The sequence below is a fragment of the Nicotiana tabacum genome, chromosome 24, assembly GCF_000715075.1.
Source record: "Nicotiana tabacum cultivar K326 chromosome 24, ASM71507v2, whole genome shotgun sequence".
Classification (NCBI taxonomy): domain Eukaryota; kingdom Viridiplantae; phylum Streptophyta; class Magnoliopsida; order Solanales; family Solanaceae; genus Nicotiana; species Nicotiana tabacum.
This window is the reverse complement of record NC_134103.1, coordinates 9,184,871-9,209,263: the sequence shown is the minus strand read 5'-3', so window position 1 is coordinate 9,209,263 and position 24,393 is coordinate 9,184,871. Positions and strand designations below refer to the sequence as shown.

The 24,393-nt window shown below is 34.2% G+C and overlaps 2 protein-coding genes across 2 annotated transcripts; both read left to right on the top strand.

Annotated features, from left to right (window-relative positions):
* The first annotated feature begins 22,263 nt into the window (after positions 1 to 22,263).
* Positions 22,264 to 23,229, top strand: LOC142178009 (uncharacterized). Its single transcript, XM_075247322.1, has 2 exons — positions 22,264 to 22,685; positions 22,806 to 23,229. Exons 1-2 carry the CDS (start codon positions 22,264 to 22,266, stop codon positions 23,227 to 23,229), a joined length of 846 nt encoding a protein of 281 aa, XP_075103423.1.
* Positions 23,230 to 23,342: 113 nt separating this feature from the next.
* LOC142178008 (uncharacterized) lies at positions 23,343 to 24,143 on the top strand. The gene has a single exon (XM_075247321.1). It carries the CDS (start codon positions 23,343 to 23,345, stop codon positions 24,141 to 24,143), a length of 801 nt encoding a protein of 266 aa, XP_075103422.1.
* The last annotated feature ends 250 nt before the right edge of the window (positions 24,144 to 24,393 follow it).

The window sequence follows — 24,393 nt, the reverse complement described above, 5'->3', positions numbered from 1 at the left end:
AGGGGTAATTCCCCCACACAAGGTTAGGCAAGGTACTTACCTTTTTGAAGTTAGGCAGATATTCCAAAATAGCTTTCTCATGTGAATTGTCCTCCGGACGACTCCAATCTCTCTTGAGCCTTCCTTACATTACTACGAGGTTCCAAAAATCCTAGAAACTTCAATCTATCTAGAAACATAACAAAAGTGAACCATAATTAGGAATATATTCATGGTTTCTGCTCATTTGAGCATTTTATCAAACACTAAGTGTGCAAATTTGGTTACAAGGTTCTTCTAGAAGATTTCCTTCATTCAACAACCCAATATTTATCCATTTGAACTCAATAATATTTCCACAAACCTTATTGGTACGTGTATGTATAAATAATACTCTTACACCTAAGAATCATACTCCCAATCACCCATCTTTACCCAAAAATGACATTCTCAAGACCCACCCTTAGGGTTCATATAATATCCCATTATAACTTCAAATAAAACTCATAAACATGCTACCATACTCCAATATGACATATATATGAAGTTCAAGTGAAGGGATTACATCTTGGTGGAAGAATCTCACTTTTCCTCTTTTTGGTGTTCTTGAAGATTCAACCCATTTCCCATGGATTTGATCCATAATAATGTTAGTGTTATCACTAAATGATGTTATATAATCATACTTGTGCCAAAACAACTTACCTTGAAGTGTACCCATGGTGGAAGAGCTCCTCATTCTCTCTAGAAATCAATTCCAAGTTGAAGAACTAAAGTTTTCTCTCTCTAAATCCCTTGTTTCAGCCCCTTTAAAATGTCCCTTGAAGCTGCGTAGCCTCCTGCGTAGGCTACGCACAAAGGCTATGCAGGGTAGACTTCTATCCCCCTTCAGTTGGAAGCTTCTGGATTTGCCTATGCAATGGTGTGTAGGCTACGCTGCTATGCTGCGTAGGCTACGCTACTATGCTGCGTAGGCTACGCAAGGCTCGCATAGATGTTCTGCTACTCTTTAATAAAAGGTCATAACCTATTGTAGGAATCTCCAAATGACAAATGGTTTGAATCATTAGAAACTAGACATATAGGCCTTTCTTTTGATAGGTTATAAACCATATAACCCTTCATATCTAGAGAGTTATGCTCGTTTGAAGTTAGGTCTTGTGCGAACTCACTTGAAACTTTACCCCATCGTATAATTTCCAACTTGACTTAGCCTTGGGGCTCTTCTTAGACCACACAACACTTATAATATGCCTCGTACACTTATTATCATATCCAATTGATATCCATCATATTAATAGTCCTCGTCTGCACACAAAATAATATAATTAGCACACATCAACTTTCTAATTTTGCCAAAATGCACTAAATTGTTCTACGGACTTCCAACTCCAATTCCGGGCATACGCCTAAGTCTGAAATCACCATACGAAGCTATTGAAATAATCAAAACTCTATTCCTGGATCTTTTTCTCAAAAGTCAACTCTTCGGTCAACTCTTTTCTTTTAAGCTTCTTAAATAAGAATTGTTCTTCCAATTTGATCCCGAATCATCCGAAAATCAAACTCGACCACACATGCAAGTCATAATACACATCACAAAGCTGCTTGGGACCTTATGTCGCTGAACGAGATGCTAATTCACATAACGATAAGTCGGGTCATTACATTCTCCCCCTTTTAAACATATGTTCGTCCTCGAACGTGCCAAGAATTATTCTGAGGACATTAAATTATTGAGTGTATTCTTACACACATGCTCGCTGGTGATTCTACGCCATCGCAAATTTAACATGGTCCGACAACACCATCTCAGTTGCGATTATTTATTTTATCCTCATTTATAAACTTTAAAGCCAACTTTTTACACTCCAATTAATTTCAAAAGGCCTTATTATCACATCAACGCATGATATTAGTGTCAACAAGCTATAGCAACTCGTGCCTACGCACACATCAACGTATTCCCATAACTACATCTATGGTCATAATAGCTGTTTATAATTAATTCTAGCATCCTCAATTAACCTCATATTAATCAAACCCTCGTTTTAAATTTTTGCAATACTGACAGCAATTTACCCGAATTAACGAGTCACATTTAACGCCACCTAGGCACTCACATCGTGGGGCTAAAACTTCCATATTTACAACACAATTATGGCTAAATATGCATAAAATCACGTAAAAGAATTATCAATTAAGTCTAGCAGGCATGACTCCCTATTAGTACTATAGTACAAATTAAATTTCACAAAGGGAGAATTTAAACACATAAAGTTTTCACCACAATGACCTCGTCCTTATATAACTTCCACCGCGGCTTGTAGCCCAGTTTAAATATTTCACATCATATAAAAGTGCAAGGATCTCGTCCTCAACTCTGAATCACAAGTACTTTGCACACTGTGCCAACTGAAATATTCCATTTCTTTTCTTTCTTCTTTTTAATAAATTCGGTAAATAATTTTCACAACACATAATGAACCCCCATACCAATAGGGCATGTAATTCATAAAATTGAACTCAATTATTCCGAAATCACCTCAAAATCCACTGTAGTAAGTAATAGAAAGTCATTTTTTTGGACTTATAGCCCTCAATAGTGAACAAAAATAAAAATGATAGACACGGGCTAACATCATCAAATCTCCCAACAGGGATAAACACGTGAGTGGTGTACAAAATCACTAACTCAGCATACATGGAGCATGATAGGAGGTCTCACCTCGATAATTGGAATTGAATCAAAATAAGAACAATGCTCCTCTATTACGAATTAAATCATACCTGTAACGACACCATATGGTGTAGAGGCCTCGGCCATACCATATCAATTATATCAATGGGACGGGCCTCCCCCTCTAGGGTTCCCTCTCCCTGCTTATCCTCCACCCCTAACTGACTGTGCATGTGGGGTAGTAACTGGAATAGAGCCTGTAGCCTGAGTATTCTGATGAAATCCACCTCTCCTAAGTCTGGTACAATCTCTCATGATGTGCCTAGTATCACCACACTAATAACAACCCCTCTGCGGGTTCGGCTTCTCATACTGTGTCTGTGCCGGATAAACTGGAATAACCATTATAGGAACCCCGTGCCGGTGGTGCATTAAAAGAACTTTCTGGAGCACCTCGAGTATTCTAAAATTGTTTCCATAACCCCGCTGATAATAAAATGTAGAATTATTAAGGACGCGAAAATACCGCAAGTCCCAACATCATCCCATAAAATTCTCAGCTCTTAGTCATATACAAGTTTTGGAGAATCTTTCAATACCACATATATACATCTTAGGCCAAAACTGATATAACACATGACCCCATAATCTGATCGTTGATAGTGGACTCCCCTCACTTGGCGCGAAGCCATAGGACACAGTCCGATGATCCACAATATTAACCTTCACCGCTCGTACATCACCAGTCATAAGACACATCAAGCCATTTATTAGGCGCATGTCATCCTCGTGACAGTCAAAATTGCTTCCTCGAGTGTCTTGACTGCTAGTTTGTACCTTTCACTAAATATAAATCTCGTACGAACTACATAGTTTTTAATACCATCAACTATCTTCAGATCTACATCCACCTCATGACCCTACCACGATTGTGATGATTAGGAAATTAATTAAACTTTCTTAAGATCATACTTATCAACCAGATGTCAGAACCTGCTGTACCCCCATGTGCACAACTGAATGATCTCTCAATACTTCTGCATCCTCGATCTGGACGACACGTTGTAACAATGGTTGAGAAACCCTGGCTCCCTTATAACCCCTCTGTAGTATCACGAACCGTTGGCGCATAGTTGATACCGAGTGCACAATTTCATACACGAGTGAATGCAAAAGAACATAAGATATATGCTTCAATCTAAATAAATGCTGCACGATAAGAAATGAAAGAAGTGAAATTTTTTCCTACTAGCTCTGTAGCCTCTCGAAGATAAGTACAGATGTCTCCGTACCAATCCGCAAGACTCTACCAAACTCGTTCATGACTCGTAGAACCTATGAACCTAGAGCTCTGATACCAACTTGTCACGACCCAAAATCTCACCATAGGCGTCGTGATGGCACCTAGTCTCTACGACTAGGTAAGCCGATTACAATTACATTTCGAAGCCCTTTATATATATATAAACCAACAATGGAAATAATTACAAACATAACAACCTCCTAAGACTGGTAATACTGAGTCACGAACTCTAACTGAATACATGAAATGATCTCAAGGATCGAATACTCAATACTGTTTGATTAATAATTAACAGTAAAAATAAAATGAAAAGACTTCAAGGGACTGCGACGACCAAGAAACTCTACCTTGAATCCTTGCGATTACACTTTAACGATGTCCGAGGCCGATAGCTCCAATACCTAGCTCTGCACAAAAATATGCAGAAGTGTAGTATGAGTACACCACGGTCGGTACCCAGTAAGTATCAAGACTAACCTCAATGGAGTAGTGACGAGGTACAGTCGAGACTCTCACTAGTCTAATAACCTGTGCAATATAGTATACAAAAATAATAGGAAACAAATAACAATAATGGCAATAATAATCAACTAGTGATATGCACAGCAGGGCGATAAAAATACCATAAATATTGTGCAACAAATAATGAATATAAGTACAACCAATTAATCAAGTCCTTCCAATATAAATCTTTAGCCTATATGTTTTACAAATAGAAATCTTCAGGATATAATACTTTCAAATAAATCTCTTTCAAATAAAATTCTTTCAAATAAATCTCTTTCGAATAAAAGTCACCCTATGACACAACATTTCAAAATCATAAAATATGGGTTTCAGCCCACTTTCATATTTTCACGGCACCTCGTGCCAATTTCTCTATCACAACCGTACGGACAACTCACGTGCCAAATATCATCATCATTTAACCATGGCACCTCGTGCCCACATTTCATATTACAACTGCACAAATAATTCACATTCCAATATCATCATTTTTTTTACTCACGACACTTCGTACCCACATTTCATATCACAATTGCACGGACAATTCATGTGCCAATATCATCCTTATTTACTCACGGCACCTCGTGCCTACATTTCATTTCATAATCCCCCTGACAATAACCACATGCTCCCAATTTAAATATTGATCAGACTATTATCAATTTACCAACAACAAGACAAATTGCACAAGGTATAAAAATAAACACAAGGAAAATTATAACATCACATGAAAATTACCAATGCAATAACCCCACATCATCACATATCATCCCTGACAATAGCCACCCTTATCTCTCCTATAGCCACCCTTATCACTCCTATAATAGCCTCTCTTATCCCTCCGCCCTGACAATATCAATAGCCACACTTATCGCTCCAATAGCCACCCTTATTTCTCCTATAGCCACCTTATCGCTCCGCCCAGACAATATCCCAACACACATAACAACGGTGAAATGCCACCCTTATACCCACCTAATATCAACAATAAAATGCCACCCTTATATCCTCAAAATAATAACTCAAATAACACAATAATTTACACGGAATATTATCACGGTAACATAACAAAATCAATGCATATCACAATTTGCCCAATGGCCACAACCAATTCCAAAGATATAACAAAATCAACTAATTTCACAACAGATAGTCCACGGCTTAATACAATATATATAAAATCTCAAAAACAACCATAAGGATGGGAAAATAACTCATCATAGGACAACGCTGTTACACCCCATATTTTCGTACGTGAAAGTACGCCATAAATAAATTGATGAAAGCTCTGAAATGAGATATTACATCCCGCATTTTTGTACGTTAAAGTTTCGTCGTAAGTTAATCGACGTAAGTTAGGGAATGAGATTATTTTGAAATTATAAGTATTATGCTATTTCAACCAAGTGATAAGTAATTTGAGATAATTCCTAATTATGTGAATAATTGATTAATTATTGGACTAGTGGGGGATTAATGAAGTGATTAAGGAATTAAGTGGATGACTTTTTGATAAGTCTTATGACCAATTACGTGGAAGCCCCCTCCATCCCCACGTATGACTCTTAAGTCATCAAAATATGTGGCAAGACTAGAATGTGAGAATTGGACAAGTCTTATAAAGTGAGTTATATATTACTTTGGAAAAAGAGAACCAGTATATGTCTTAAAGACTTAAGAATCACATCTCCATTTTTAATTGACGTGAGATTTCAAGAATCTTAAGGAATTCAAAATATGATGTCCCATAGCGTCTCCAACACTTCAAAACCCGAGATTTCAGAGCACCTTAATTAATGTGAGATTTTACAATATTAAGGGAGTACGGTGCAATCTTTCTCAAGAACATCATACGGATTTTTCCCAACTTCGATCCACCATTACGTGTTGTCAAAATTGACGTGTGTTAGAAGGATTGTCAAGAGAATCGACTCAGGTATGTTAAGGCTATCCCTTCTTTCTTTTGGCATGATCTATACGACACGAACGAAACGAGCAAATGTATAATTTTCATAAATGACTCTATTCATAGAAATATTAGGGGTGTCTATATTCTTGATTCCCCATGTGAATTATTATTATATCTTCTGTTCATGGGTCTCAGAAAAATACGTATTTGATAAAATTTATCCGACATGCATATTATTTTTATGACATTCTGAGAAAATCTTATTAACGTATTTCTTATGCATTTCATGCATTTATACATGTACATTGACCCATGACCAGATAGCATTATATACGCGTATATTATATGTATATGGGATATGGGAAAAGGTTATGGCGTTATATACGCACCACCACCTGATCAGCTGGTATACGTTGATGATTTGCCTACAGTAGACGAAATGATATGATAGGATGCCCTCAGAGGCTTGATGATGTTATGAACGCATATACCTATGCATGGTATGACATTTATACACATATGCATAGAATTATAAAAATAAAATGATTCACAGAACTATGCAGATGTGCATGTCGAGTCTTTTACTCCATGTTTCTCTCATGTCTATTATTTACTTATTTCCATTCCTTACATACTCGGTACATTATTTGTACTGACGTCCCTTTTTCCTGGGGACGCTGTGTTTCATGCCCGTTAGTACCGATAGACAGGTCGAGAGTCCTCCAAGTAGGCTATCAGCTCAGCGGAAGATGTTGGTGCGCTCCATTTGCTCCGGAGTTGCTTATTTGGTCAGTATAATTACGACATGTATTGATTGGTATGGCGGGGATCAGTCCCGACCTTTATGATACTTATGTACTCTTAGAGGATTGTAGACAGATGTCATGTACATGGATACTAGTATGGCCTTGTCGGCCTATGTTTTGAGTTTACAAATGATCATGTTGGCCTTATAGGCCCGTATGTCACATGTGTAAGTTTTTATATCAGGTTGGGTCGTCCTATATGGAGTATTCCCCCATGTTCATTCTTGTTAGCCAATGATGACCCGTTTGGCCCATTTGCCAATGAAAGTACGATAAGAATAATATGCTATTACATTGGTACTCGGTTGAGTAAGGTACCGGGTGCCTGTCGCGGCCCATCGGTTTGTGTCGTGAAAAAAGTGGTATCAGAGCAGTTCTGTCCTAGGGAGTCTACAAGCCGTGTCTAGTAGAGTCTTGTTTATGGGTGTGTCGTGCACCACACTTATAAGTAGAAGGCTACGGGGCATTTAGGACTGTCACTCTTTCTTCTTACTCTAGATCATGTGGTAGAGCTCATTTATAAGAATTCAAGCTCCTATCTTCTATTTTATCCGTAATATAACGATACCTCCAGTTGGTAAGAGATTGAATGCGGATATGGAAGGGTTGAGTCAGAGGAACTCGATTTTTCATGATGCTTATGATGAGAAAATGTAAGGTCTGCAGTAGATCATGTGTGTACTAGACGTGTAAGCCTCTTGTTAAGGATCCTTAAAGCAAGGATATCTATCCACCCCTATGGTGAAAGGTAGTGCGAGATTCAGAAGATAGTACAAGTCTCAACAAGTAAATGAAGCAAGGTGAAGAAGGGTACGAGGTGCCCAATTAATGAAGACTATCATTATTTACCATTCATGACGGGAGATATAAGCATTTTGGGTTACCTTTAACGGTAGCAGAGGTATGTACAATTGGCCACACCCATCTCATTTATGCCATATGGAAGCTAACAGAAGTAGTATAAGAGAAGGACGGATATCAGGGTCCGGCTGGGGTTAGAGTGACCCAAAAAGTGTGGATGGAATATTTGCGTTAGTTGGCATTTCCGAAGGATATTGCAGATGTGGTAATAGATCTCTTTGTGAGACACCCAGACGGTGCACTCTAAAATAGTACAACTAGATATGAATAATACAAAGATAGGCACTGGAAGCCTTGAAGGGATAAATATTACCTTAGTGTGGCTCCCGTCCCTAGTAGAGAAAGAATGTTAGGCAATTAGAAGAGCCAATGGATGGAGAAAGGGGAGCTAAAAGCAAAAGAATGTCTTGTTCAAATTTTCAGAATAAAGTAATAGACAGATGTTAGAGGGAAATAAGAAGAGAGTTAATGAAGCATTATGATTAAGATGTGATACATGGATGACAACGGTAGATCAAAAAGATGACAGTATTACAGAGTCTATAGTGAAGTGAAGGAAAGGACGAGAGGTGACAGGCCTTGAGACAACAAAAGAGTATAGGCCATAAAGTCATATCCTCATTTCGAAAAATAAGTTCGTGACTCTAACGCGATTACCAAAAGGAAAAAATAGACCCCAGAGTAATAAGAAATCAGTATGGATTGGTGAACAAGATAAACTAAACATGAATTAGGGACTAAATGATTCGATAATGGTCGACATCATGAGAGTTTCAGATTTTGTTCCGGCGATAATAGACTGGACGACAGAAGAATACCCTTTAAAGGTCATTCAGGAAGACGCTTCCCTAAAGCAAGCAAGGTGAGTAAAGTTAAGGTTAAGGGACTGTATGTGCCAGTTACACTAAGTGTCACTCTCGCGAGTGAGGAATTTCGTTATCCTTGGTACAGAAGGATTACCGCAAGGCGAGTAAGGATCATCGATGATGTGAAAAGATGCCAAAGATGAGAGAGTAAAACATCTATATATAGATTATCGTAGCACTAAATCTTAGTACTCCCCTAAAAGGGGGAATATGGAGTGGTGTGGCATTAAGTCAGAATTAAGTGGTTCTAGTAACTATGGAATGGTAAAGGAAGAATACAAAAATGAAAAAGGGATAAGATTGCACATATTCAAATCCTACAGATATGTTATGATTCCATAACATTATGCAAGCACGACGTCAAGGAGAGGAAGTAAGGGTTTCTACCAGTGCGAGACGTAAGTTAAGACAAAGAAAATAATCTAAGAAAGATTACGTGGAATATTGATATAAGAATGGGCCAACGAGTAGTTAGTAGTTGATTCAGGAAGAATCTAGTTATGGCTAAACAAGAGGACACAAACAAATCAAGAGATTGTGTAAGACGTACATAGTGAACCCCAACACAGGGAATTCAGTCTCACAGATACGACACCGTGACCCTTAAGAAATATTCAGATAAGAGTTGGGGTAGTTAAAGGTTCCGTATGAATGTTATGGAAATAAAAGATAGTCTCACTGGGAAAAAAGTCAAAATATCAGTTCAGAACAACCCTACAAGCACAAGGGCGTGGAAGTAAGTAACTATGGATAATTATAGGCAAGGAAGGACATCAAAAGGTCTGTCGAGTATACAATGTAATTAGCCTACATATTTGCAAGTAGTCAGAGGGTCCTCCCTAAGTACTACAATGAAAGACTAGCCAAGGGAATAAGCAAGAAGGCTTCAACCTAAGTACAGTGACCTAAAGAGGAAATGGTCTTGTAAAAATAGTCTCACTACAACATTGTATGCACTCCATAAGGAAGTGGCACCTACCGTGGCTAATGAACAGAAAGTAACATCAAAAGTAATATTCGAAATCATATGAGTTGCATGAAAATTCTGGCATGCGTGGGAACTAAGATAAGTTAAGTATGCACGCAACAAGGGGACAGAAAGACCAGGAAAAGTAATAGCTTACGCTTAAAGAAAGTTGAGAAGGAACGAAAGAAATTATTCGATCAATGATCCAGAATTAGTTACGTTATGAACGCACTTGAGATTTCAGAGCATTATCCATGCAGTATATATGTTGATAATCATACAGCCGTAGTAGAAGACTCCGGTATAAGTTAAAAGAAAGAATTTAGTCCAGTTCATAGACAAAGGATTGAATTGTTAAAAGATTGTATCATGGATATTCCATAGTGCCCATGAAAGGCTAAAGTAATAACTAATACCAGGAGCCGCAGATCGGAAGATAGCTTAAGCCTACATAAAGACTGATCAGAAGAAAGAGCAAACTAAAGAGTTACATCAACTAAGTAAATCAGGAGTCTGATTATTGGACCCAGAAAATTTTAGACATCGTGATTGAGAAAATTGTAGAATTACTCTTAATATCAGAGGTACAATAGAGATAGTACAACAACCATATTTTATGACGGCTCTATGATAAAGCTAGTTAGAAGAATACCCGCCTCGTAAGAAGTCAGTATAAAGCTCCCACCGGATTATGTATGCACCAGAGGTGCAAGTATTATAATAGAGCTTCAAGTTGTGGATGTGAATCATACCTATGTGGAAGGGGGGTCATGAGAGAGATAGAAGATGTGATGCGAGATTTTAAGGTAAGTAAGGTAAAGGTGAACAACGTATGAGATACTCATATACAAAAGGTTGTGAATAGTCCGTACTTCGGACAGAAGGCTAGAGGCGCTGGGATTTAATATCCAGGAATGATAGCGGCATCGTTAGTGGCATATCTTCCAGCCTATGGTTTCTACGTATCGAGAGGTCTAGTTAAGAGAGTAAAGAAGAGTTAGAGATGATGTGATGTCTTACTTGATGTTCCAGAATGACATAAGGAAATCTATGATGCAAGCAAGTTGAAGGAAGGTTGCGAGCAGTATAAATAGATATGTATATGTCGCAAGCTAAAGTATAGTAAAGCGGCAAGGATTTATGACAGGAATAAGGATAAGAAAGGGCGAGTGAGAAGGTGACGAGAATGGATAAGTCCTCAGGATTAAGCCCATGAAAATAAGAGAGTTGATGATTTCTCTAAGTTATAGAAAGCTCAGTATAGCCTGACTGAACTCAAAGAAGTCTAAGACTAATGGCATTTAGAAGAGATGGAATGCCGCCCTGATAGTACAATGAGGGTGTAATTGTGATAGATAAAGGATGCCGATTGGGCCTTCGATTGAGTAATGATTTGATGAATTGTACATGATTAAAATACTCACGTAAGGAGAATTACATTGGGATGCTATGAAATACGATTATGGAAGTATTGTATCGTATTGCCCCCAGGTGGATCAGGAAAATCACTTCAAATGTTCCACGACGCAACGTGAGCCCTAGTGATTATGTTAGAGGTTTCAAGTTATCAGTGGTAGATTTTAGATCAATATTGAGGTGAATCAACAATGGATGGACAAAAGTCACAAAGTATGAGATGAGATTAGGCCGTCATTCTTAAGATGAACAGTAATGAGGAAGTATTAAATGACTTAGATTTATACATATGGAATAAGCAACGAAAGTAACCTGGAGTTCGGTAGCAGACCTCAGTAATGATACATCAAAGTAAGAGTTATGGTACCGTATGACCTACCTAGATGCAGTAAAAATCATGCAGATGGATATCTAGGTCTATGAAATAAGATAAAGCAATATTCGTAAGTTCGACAAAGTACCGAGCAAAGAACTTCAGTACACATATAGATGCCCAGAGGGACGTCTTGTCAAGTTCTTTATATGTCGAGGCCTAGAGATTGGCTAAAATCTGAAGAGAAGAGTCGCATAGACGCACATATAAGAAAAATGTCGTACAGGCTGCATGACAGAAGGTAGAAATAGATTCCGACCACAAGTCGTGGTGTGAGAAAGAGTCCTAAAGGGGGGAATGCCCCGGCCTTTGGAATTATTCACAGAATAGTTTCCTAGATGACAAGGAGAGTACTAAAGTATTCAGAAGGCATAAGTCATGAAAATGATAAGTGCATCAGTCAACATTCGAGGACGAATGTTCCAAAGGGGGGAATGATGCCACATCCCATATTTTCGTACGTGAAAGTATGCCATAAATAAATTGATGAAAGCTCGGAAATGAGATATTACATCCCGCATTTTTGTACGTTAAAGTTTCGTCGTAAGTTAATCAACGTATGCTCAGGAATGAGATTATTTTGAAATTATAAGTATTATGCTATTTCAACCAAGTGATAAGTAATTTGAGATAATTCCTAATTATGTGAATAATTGATTAATTATTGGACTAGAGGGGGATTCATGAAGTGATTAAGGAATTAAATGGATGACATTTTGATAAGTCTTATGACCAATTATGTGGCAGCCCCCTCCATCCCCATGTATGACTCTTAAGTCATCAAAATATGTAGCAAGACTAGAATGCGAGAATTGGACAAGTCTTATAAAGTGAGTCATATATTACTTTGGAAAAACAGAACCAGTATATGTCTTAAAGACATAAGAATCACATCTCCATTTTTAATTGACGTGAGATTTCAAGAATCTTAAGGAATTCAAAATATGATGTCCCATAGCGTCTCTAACACTTCAAAACTCGAGATTTCAGAGCACCTTAATTAACCTGAGATTTTACAATATTAAGGGAGTACGATGCAATCTTTCTCAAGAATATCATATGGATTTTTTCCTACTTCGATCCACCGTTACGTGTTGTCAAAATTGACGTGTGTTAGAAGGATTGTCAAGATAATCAACTCAGGTATGTTAAGGCTATCCTTTCTTTCTTTTGGCATAATCTATACGACACGAACGAAACGAGCAAATGTACAATTTCCATAAATGACTCTATTCATAGAAATATTAGGGATGTCTATATTCTTGATTCCCCATGTGAATTATTATTATATCTTCTATTCATGGGTCTCAGAAAAATACGTATTTGATAAAATTTATCCGACATGCATATTATTTTTATGACATTCTGAGAAAATCTTATTAACGTATTTCTTATGCATTTCATGCATTTATACATGTACATTGACCCATGACCAGATAGCATTATATACGCGTATATTATATGTATATGGGATATGGGAAAAGGTTATGGCGTTATATACGCACCACCACCTGATCAGCTGGTATACGTTGATGGTTTGCCCACAGTGGATGAAATGATATGATGGGATGCCCTCAGAGGCTTGATGATATTATGAACGCATATACCTATGCATGGTATGACATTTATACTCATATGCATAGAATTATAAAAATAAAATGATTCACAGAGCTATGCAGACGTACATGTCGAGTCTTTTACTCCATGTTTCTTTCATGTCTATTATTTACTGACTTTCATTCCTTACATACTCGGTACATTATTTGTATTGACGTCCCTTTTGCCTGGGGACACTGCGTTTCATGCCCGCATGTCTCGATAGATAGGTCGAGAGTCCTCCAAGTAGGCTATCAGCTCAGCGGAAGATGTTGGTGCGCTCCATTTGCTCCGGAGTTGCTTATTTGGTCAGTATAATTAGGACATGTATTGATTGGTATGGTGGGGATCAGTCCCGACCTTTATGATACTTATGTACTCTTAGAGGCTTGTAGACAGATGTCATGTATACGGATACTAGTATGGCCTTGTCGGCCTATGTTTTGAGTTTATAAATTATCATGTTGGCCTTATAGGCCCGTATGTCACTTGTGTAAGTTTTTATATCAGGTTGGGTCGTCCTATATGGAGTACTCCCCCATGTTCATTCTGGTTAGCCCATGATGGCCCGTTTGGCCTATTTGCCAATGCAAGTATGTTAAGAATGATATGCTATGTTGGTACTCGGTTGAGTAAGGTATCGGGTGCCCGTCGTAGCCCATCTGTTTGGGTCGTGACAAATGCCTTCTTTAATCCAAATTTTAGATAAATATATAAACGCCTCAATTTAAAATTATTTAATTAATTATAATGTGCACAACATCTTAACAAAATATTCGGGAGTGAACAACTCAACCGAATAATATTTTACAATTTGGCACTTTGCCTCAATATGATTCACGACCTTTATAATTTAATACCAAGTTTTCAACAACATGAACTAAAAAGTAATTCATCAAGGAACAACACCTCTTTTAAATCACAACATCATAAAATAATAGATTTATTCATCTTATTAAATAAATTTCTCAATAAAATTATCTGTAGATAAAATCAATAATGAAAGTACTTTCCATAAAAATGGCAACTCAAACAAACACAGAGTTCACATAAAAGTCAAATGGCAATCACACCAAATTATCATATAAAATACAAACTCAACAAACAAGGAATGAGGTATGACAAATCAAGGATTTACTAAGTTCCAACAATTTTCCAATTTAATACATAAGGGAGTCTACGAATTTCAACCGATATAATTTGCACATTTAAACCAAGTACGTACTCGTCATCTCGCGTACATGGTTTTCAATTACACAATTTCCACATAAGATTCAATGCCTAAGGGGTAATTCCCCCACACAAGGTTAGACAAGATACTTACCTTTTTGAAGTTCGGCAGATATTCCAAAATAGCTTTCTCACGTGAATTGACATCCGGACGGCTCCAATCTCTCTTGAGCCTTCCTTACATTACTACGAGGTTCCGTAAATCCTAGAAACTTCAATCTATCTAGAAACATAACAAAAGTGAACTATAATTAGGAAGATATTCATGGTTTCTGCTCATTTGAGCATTTTATCAAACACTAGGTGTGCAAATTTTGTTACAAGGCTCTTCTACAATATTTTCTTTATTCCACAACCCAATCTTTATCCATTTGAACTCAATAATCTTTTCACAAACCTTATTGGTACGTATAAATAATACTCTTACACACAAGAATCATACTCCCAATCACCCATCTTTACCCAAAAATGACATTCTTAAGACCCACCCTTAGGGTTCATGCAATATCCCATTATAACTTCAAATAAAACTCATAAAAATGCTATCCATACTCCAATATGACATATATATGAAGCTTAAGTGAAGGGATTACCTCTTGATGGAAGAATCTCGCTTTTCTTCTTTTTGGTGTTCTTGAAGATTCAACCCATTTCCTATGGATTGGATCCATAATAATATTAGTGTTATCACTAAATAATGTTATATAATCATTCTTGTGCCAAAACAACTTACCTTGAAGTGTATCCATGGTGGAAGAACTCCTCCTTCTTTCTAGAAATCAATTCCAAGTTGAAGAACTTATATTTTTTTTATCTCTAAACCCCTTGTTTCAGCCCCTTTAAAATGTCTCTTGAAGCTGCGTAGCCTCCTGCGTAGGCTACGCATAAAGGATACGCAGGGTAGACTTCTATCCCTCTTCAGTTGGAAGCTGCTGGATTTGTCTACGCAATGGTGCGTAGGCTACGTTGCTATGCTGCGTAGGCTACGCAAGGCTCGCGTAGCTGTTCTGCTACCCTTTAGTAAAAAGGTTATAACTTCTTGTAGGAATCTTCAAATGACAAACGGTTTGAATCATTGGAAACTAGACACATAGAACTTTCGTTTGATAGGTTATACACCATATAAATCTTCATATCCGGAGATTTATGCTCGTTTGAATTTAAGTCTTGTGCGAATTCACTTGAAACTTTATCCCATCGTATAATTTCCAACTTGACTTAGCCTTGGGGCTGTTCTTAGACCACACATCACTTATAATATGCCTCGTACACTTATTATCATATCAAATTGATATCCATCATATTAATAGTCCTCGTCTGTACACAAAATAATATAATTAGCACACATCAACTTTCTAATTTCGCCAAAATCCGTTGAATTGTTCTACGGACTTTCAACTCCAATTTCGGGCATGCGCCTAAGTCCAAAATCACCATACGAAGCTATTGGAATAATCAAAACTCTATTCCGGGGTTGCTTTCTCAAAAGTCAACTCTCTGGTCAACTCTTTTCTTTTAAACTTCTTAAATAAGAATTGTTCTTCCAATTTGATCCTGAATCATCCGAAAATTTAATTCGACCACACACGCAAGTCATAATACACATCACAAAGCTGCTTGGGACCTTAAGTCGCTGAATGAGATGCTAATTCATAAAACGATAAGTCGGGTCGTTACAAACATATAGGCGAAAGATTTATATTTGAAGGACTTGATTAATTGGTTGTACTCGTATTCATTATTGATTGAGCAATATTTATGTTGTTCTTGTTACCCTGCTATGTATATCACTGATTGATTATTGTTTCCATCATTGTTATTTGTTTCCTATTATTATTGTATACTATATCGCACATGTTATTATACTAGTGAGTGTCTTGACTGTACCTCGTCACTACTTCACTGAGGTTAGTTTTGATACTTACTGGGTACCGACTGTGGTGTACTCATACTACACTTCTGCACATTTTTATGCAGAGCCAGGTATTGGAGATATCGGATTCGGACATAGTTAAAGTGTGATTGCAAGGATTAAGTTAGAGCTTCTTGGTCGTCGCAGTCCCTTGGAGTCTTTCCATTTTATTGTACTGTTAATTATTAATCAAACAGTATTGAGTATTCAATCCTTGAGATCATTTCATATATTCAGTTAGAGTTCGTGACTCAGTATTACCAGTCTTGGGAGGTTGTTTATTATTATTATTATTATTATTATTATTATTATTATTATTATTATTATTATTATTATTATTATTATTATTATTATTATTATTATTATTATTATTATTATTATTATTATTATTATTATTATTATTATTATTATTATTATTATTATTATTATTATTATTATTATTATTATTATTATTATTATTATTATTATTATTATTATTATTATTATTATTATTATTATTATTATTATTATTATTATTATTATTATTATTATTATTATTATTATTATTATTATTATTATTATTATTATTATTATTATTATTATTATTATTATTATTATTATTATTATTATTATTATTATTATTATTATTATTATTATTATTATTATTATTATTATTATTATTATTATTATTATTATTATTATTATTATTATTATTATTATTATTATTATTATTATTATTATTATTATTATTATTATTATTATTATTATTATTATTATTATTATTATTATTATTATTATTATTATTATTATTATTATTATTATTATTATTATTATTATTATTATTATTATTATTATTATTATTATTATTATTATTATTATTATTATTATTATTATTATTATTATTATTATTATTATTATTATTATTATTATTATTATTATTATTATTATTATTATTATTATTATTATTATTATTATTATTATTATTATTATTATTATTATTATTATTATTATTATTATTATTATTATTATTATTATTATTATTATTATTATTATTATTATTATTATTATTATTATTATTATTATTATTATTATTATTATTATTATTATTATTATTATTATTATTATTATTATTATTATTATTATTATTATTATTATTATTATTATTATTATTATTATTATTATTATTATTATTATTATTATTATTATTATTATTATTATTATTATTATTATTATTATTATTATTATTATTATTATTATTATTATTATTATTATTATTATTATTATTATTATTATTATTATTATTATTATTATTATTATTATTATTATTATTATTATTATTATTATTATTATTATTATTATTATTATTATTATTATTATTATTATTATTATTATTATTATTATTATTATTATTATTATTATTATTATTATTATTATTATTATTATTATTATTATTATTATTATTATTATTATTATTATTATTATTATTATTATTATTATTATTATTATTATTTTGTATTCCCGTAATGATTTAAGTCTTACATGGTGATGCAAACTAAAAGTCGATCTAAAGTGATCAATACCATATGGAATTAAAGAAAAGGAAAAAGAGAAGAGAGAACCTTTAATTCTTAAAAGAAAATTGTTGTTCTTGCTTCATGTCTCTTGAATAAGAAAAATATACATAGGTGCTTCAAAATAACAATCATTAGAGGTGCATATATCATCCAAATACCCTGAGTATATATACTACATGGTCCAAAAATACAATAACTCATAGGTGCACCATACATTTTGTAATTCAAAGAGGGTGAACATCATGCCAATAAAACACACATAAAAAAAAAACTCTAGAGAAAACAAAATTTTCTATAAATAAAGCTAATCAACAAGTTTTTTTAAGCATTCGGTATCTGAAACCTACTGACGTTCGGAAGCATATCTGGGCATAGGACTTGCTCTAGGTGATCTTGGAAGTTCAGAAACCCTATTTCCAAAAGGATCATAGTATATAACACCTGAAAATTCCGGTGGCTGGCATTTTTCACCCATCATAATTGCCTTTTGCCACAACCCATGGCCACCTTCTCCGACCACTTCTCCGGTTGAATCGTCGGATTCTTCGCCGGAAGTATTACTGTTCTTGTTAGGAATTCGTAGTGGTGACAACTTTGGAACTATTTTGGATTCATTAGTTTTGGTTTTTTCAGTAGATATGGATTTTGTTGAAGATTTTCTTCCATGTTTAGCACATAGTGTTACAAGAGCTAATATTGAAAGAAATAAACCAATTGTTAATGGCATGGAAATACATGTATTTTCACCATTAATTCTTGGCATTGGACGAACCATTTTTGACAAAAAAAGGATATTGAATATTTCAAGTTGGAGGAGAAGGAGATGGGGAAGAAATTAAAGGAATGTTTTAAAGAAATGGAGAGTCTTGAACGTGTAGGAGTATATAAATATTGGGTTTTTTCCTTTTTCTTTTATGGTGTAGTGATTTCAACTCGAATTGTAGCAGCTGCAACTTGCAAGGTAGGAGAAATTTTTCAATATTAATTTTGCATTGGTAATATAATATATTTTAATTACTCAATCATTCATTACTAAAAAATAGAAATTAGCGACGGACAAATTCTGTAGTTAAACAACAAATTATTCGTTACTAATCCTACTTAACAATGGATTAGCAACATATTATTAAAAAGTTTCGTTAGCTATGAGTAATTTATAAACGATAGATTAACAACGAAGTTCATAACTAATTTCAGTTTTCCTAGTAGTGATTAAACTTATATGGTTTTATTGTTTTCATGTTTTATGATTAGATAAGTTAGTTTTACTAAAGTTACAAGACAAAGAAATCACTTTGTTTAAGAAATTATTTCATGGTTTGTTTCTTTGAAGACTTTATAGAAGTAAAGTCATGCAACTAATGAAGTTTAAAACAAGGTCTTTACTAACTCATTATTGTATTAATTATCCACCAATGAGATACAAAAAACCTAGGCTTAATCGTAATGACGACGTACAAATATATATTACTAGTCTTAGATAACGTAGTAGTAATATTTTATTTTCCTTGCAGCTGGAAGGCAAAGTCTTAAAAATAAGAGTTAACTAATGTAAAACGTGAAGAAGTGTAGAGGGTGGAACGAGTAAATGTAAAATATAGTATATCTATAATTTATCTGTAAATTTAACCATGCTACAACTGCAATTTGACTAATGCGTACATTTTTACAAATTTATTTTCGCCAATTCAGTCATTACAGTCAGACCTCTTTATAACAATATCCCTATATAATAATACTTCACTATGAAAGTCAAGTTTTTTCGGAACCAATTTTCATGTTATGTTATAATATGTGTTCTCTATAATAATATTTCGTTATAACATCCAAAAATATTTGGAACAAACGAGACTATTATAGAGAGTTTTGACTGTATTTTCATCATTAGTATCTCTGAGCTCATTGAAGACGTGTGGATCAATTATTTAAATTTGGATTAGGTCAATATGATAGATTCGTCCATTTATTAAGTGAAAAATCCAAATTATATAGTCAAACGTCACCAACTCTTGTAATAAGTCCACTTGAACATATAAATTATAATCAAATTAATTTTTTGTGTGATTTACGTGCTTCCCATGATAAAAAATTGACAAATCTTCTAATTTCTTTCCATATATCCTCAAACATGTACTCCAACATCATCTTTGCAACACCCTCACCTTAAGAAAATATATAAATCATTTTCAAGCTGAAATTTTACTAATTTTCCTCGTGTTTTTCTTTCTGAAAATATCGTATGCATATTCGACTTTCTGAAAACTTATATATATATACAGAGGCGAACCTACACCAGTCCTTGAGGGGTCACGTGAACCCGTTAACATTGACAAAAACCCTGTATATATATTTTATGTATAGCTGTATATACTTTGGGGACCCCTTAAATATTTTTCTTGGCCCCCTCATTAATGAAATTATGCTTGGAGCAATGGTCCGCCTCTAAGCATAAGCTCTGCTTCTTGTCATACGATGCGGGTTCGAAACCCGCCTTTTACTTCTTCTTTTTAAAAGTTTCTTTTACTTCTTATAACTGGAATTATATACTAGTACAATAGTACTATTTATTAGTCACTAGTCAACAGTTCACTAATTTATAATTTTTTATTTCACCTTTTCTCAATTTAATTATATTTTAAATTTTTAATAGTTATAGATAATAGTCAATACCCTAATCAAAAGCCCCAAATGTCAATTCCCTAAAGACTAAACCCTTCTCCAGTTCTTCACTTCTTCGGTTCTTCCTCAATCAAAAATCAAAGCTCGCCTCCCATTAACTCATCTCTCAGGCAGTTACTTCTCACTTCAAAATGGAGAACCCTTTTTCCTCAATCTCAATTTCTCTCATTACTTTGAAAAAGTAGCAGGCATTAAATCTCTGGTTAGTGCTTCTCTTACTTTGAAACTTATTTTTTATTTATAAATTATAAGAGATTAAGAGCATGGAGAACTGGAGATGGATGTTAATTTACATCCAGTCCACCAACTTGACCTCTTCAAAGATATTAGAGTGAAACTGTAGAAAGCTTAAATATGGGCTCACAACAAATGACATCTGCTTTTGTTTAAATCATTATCTAAATAAATACAACACTAAAATCAAGTCAATAAACAACAGCCAAGATACAGAACTACAGAAGCTATAAACTTGATCAAACACTCGAGAACACACTCACATATTCATAAAGATATATATAGTGCAGAGTTATCATATAATGAGCAGCAATTGGTTTAAAAATTTTGGTTCAAGAATCTCCAGTAAAGGTATTCTTGATAAATGGTAATTAGGTAAACCTCAAATCTATTATTCAAATAATTTTGTTTAGGTTGAGCTTCTATTTTCTCTGGAATTTAGTGGTCTCTTAATTTTTTGCTATTTAACTTTAAGAATGACTTCTCTTTCTATTTTTCAGACGCTCCAAATTGTTTAAGAATGGTTGTTTAAGAATGACTGTCTCCATGTTTTTCAATTTATATTTAAGTTTCTGATTCTTGATATACAAAAAGAAGTCAATTAAGTATTTTGAGATGCAATTTTAATTATACTGTGCTAGCAACCAACACTACATTTACAGGTTAGTGAAAATATTAAGTATTAAAATATAATTAAATTATGCAACATAGCTAGAATTTACAAGTAAATGTTAGTGAAGATATCAAGTGGTACTTTTATAGAGTTGTAGTATTAGTATTCAATAAGTTGTATTTGTTTTATTTCTTGATAAAAGGGGTGTATTGCTCTATTTATATTGTGTTTGTTTGTATTCTTGATAGACTCTTAAATTTATTGGACTCGTTTTTTGTAGGAAGTTCTTGTTCTTATGAATTGAGATGGACGTATTTTTGACGAAGTTTAATTCTTCTCAACCAATTTCTACTCTTAGAAACAATTCCTCTCATCTTATAGAGGAGTTTGATGAGAAATTACTCAATTCCGATCCTGGAGAGAGAGTACCCATTGATAAATATAGTCCTAGAATACGGGATGAAGTAAGAAGACACTACATTCAAAATGGACCTTGTCAACCGGTTGATCATAAGTTTCCTAAGACTTTATTCGGGAATAAAATGCATCAATTTAGTCCGGGTTGGTTTAAAGATTCGTATTCTAGATGGTTGGAGTATAGTATGAAGAAAGATGCCGCATTTTATTTATGTTGTTATTTATTCAAAAATAATTATGTTCATGAAAGCACGGGTGACTCTTTCACAAAAACGGGCTTTAAGGCTTGGAATAAAGCTTCGGAAAGACTTGCTTTACATGTTGGTCAAGTAAATAGCCTCCACCACAAGTGTTTCAACAAGATGTTAGACTTATCACATCAATCTCAATCAATTCAAGTTGCTTTTGATAAGCAATCTGAGAAACAAAGAAATGAGCACCGAATTCGTTTAAATGCATCAATCGATGTTGCAAGGTTCCTCTTGTACTTTGGATTGTCATTTAGAGGTCACGATAAAAGTGATTCTTCAAAAAACAAAGGCCTTTTTCTAGGGCTTTTGGAATGGCTTGCAAAGAGGCTCCCTCAAGTGGATAGAGTCATATTGAAACATGCTCCAAAAAATGATATGATGACTTCGCCAAAAATTCAAAAGGACATTGTGAGTCCTTGTGCACAAGAAACCGTGAAAGTTATAATCAATAATTTAGATGGGGATTATTTCGGGATATTAGTTGATGAGTCCAAGGATATTTCACACCATAAACAAATGGCCCTCGCTTTGCGGTATGTTGACAAAAAAGGCTAAGTGAACGAGCCATTTATTGGTCTTGTTCGTGTTGGTGATACCTCTGCAAAATCGTTGAAGGAAGCAATACTTTCTTTGCTTATGAAACACTCATTAAGTCCATCCAAAATACGCGGACAAGGGTATGATGGAGCTAGTAATATGCAAGGAAAAATGAATGGTCTTAAAGCTTTAATTTTGCAAGAAACTCCTTCGGCACATTGCATTCATTGTTTTGCTCATCAATTACAGTTGACGCTTGTAGCGGTTGCTAAAAAACATAAGGAGGTGAAAACTTTCTTTGCTATAGTTTCTAATGTCTTGAATGTGATTGGAGTATCCTTTAAACGTAGAGATAAACTTCGGGACCATCAAGCAGAATTATTGGAGCAGTTGCTAGAGAGTGGTGAAGTTCAAAATGGGAAAGGATTAAATCAAGAACGAGGGCTTCAAAGGCCAGGTGACACTCGTTGGGGATCACATTGTAAAACATTAGAAACTTTGTTGTTTTGTTTGCATCTATTGTTCATGTGCTTGGGGTGATTGAATATGAAGGTTCCGAGGCTAATGATAGATTGTAAGCAGAAGCCTTTTTGAGTAAAATCAATTCATTTGAATTTGTGTTCATGCTTCACTTGATGTTGAAGGTATTGTTGATGTCGAACGAGCTGAGTAAAGCTTTACAGAAGAAAGAGCAAGATATTGTCAATGCCATGATATTTCTTAACCTTACAAAGGATAGGTTGCAACAAATGAGAAATGAAGGATGGAAATCATTAATGGATGAAGTCTCTTTGTTTTGTGCTAAACATGACATTTTGGTGCCCAATATGGAAGAATTCTATATTCCTGGAAAGTCAAAGTGTAGGCCTTCTAGTGTTACTTATTCACATCACTTACGTATTGAGCTTTTTTACACAGTGATTGATTTGCAACTTCAGGAGCTTAACAGTCGTTTTGATGTTGTTAGTGGTAACTTGCTTCTTGGTATGGCTAGCTTGAATCCAGCTAATTCGTTTGTTAATTTTGATAAGGAAAGAATAATGACATTGGCCAAGTATTATCCAGATGAGTTTGGTGAATTGAAGCTTCGAGATCTTAGTCACCAACTTGACACTTTCATATTGCACATGAAACATGGTGACCCTAGATTCTCGGATTTGAAAGGAATTGGTGATTTGGCAAAAGCGTTGGTTGAAGCAAATCTTGTGGAGGCATATTCACTTATTTATTTACTTGTAAAGTTGACTCTAATTTTACCTGTCGCGACTGCAACGGTAGAAAGAGCATTCTCATCCATGAAGTACATCAAAGATGAATTGCGTAGTAGTATTGGTGATGCATTTTTAAATGATTGTTTAGTTTGTTACTTTGAAAAAGAAGTATTTGCAAATATAAGCAATGATGCTATTATTGACCGTTTTCAGAGTATGAGAATGTGTCGAGTTCAAGTATAAGTGGATGATGTACTTTTGTTATATTAGTATCAATTAAAGATATTCTATAATATTGAAGTTTGTATTTTGATTTAAGTTGTGCCTTCTTTAGTTCTCTTTTTGGGACAATAGTAGATAATTATTTGTATGTCGCGAATTGCTATTAAGGCCACTAAGCTTGTTTTGCATTTTAAAGTTTATTCCAGTTTAGTTCATGTGTGCGCAAGGATGTGCAATATTTTTTTTTTTGGAATACTTATTTTAAAATTTG

What these genes read in the sequence shown, in the direction of transcription:
- LOC142178009 (XM_075247322.1), top strand. Translation starts at nt 22,264, where the DNA reads ATGTTAGACTTATCACATCAATCTCAATCAATTCAAGTTGCTTTTGAT. An exon ending in CAAATGGCCCTCGCTTTGCG is followed by an intron (nt 22,686 to 22,805) that starts GTATGTTGACAA and finishes ACACTCATTAAG; the next exon opens with TCCATCCAAAATACGCGGAC.
- LOC142178008 (XM_075247321.1), top strand. Translation starts at nt 23,343, where the DNA reads ATGTCGAACGAGCTGAGTAAAGCTTTACAGAAGAAAGAGCAAGATATT.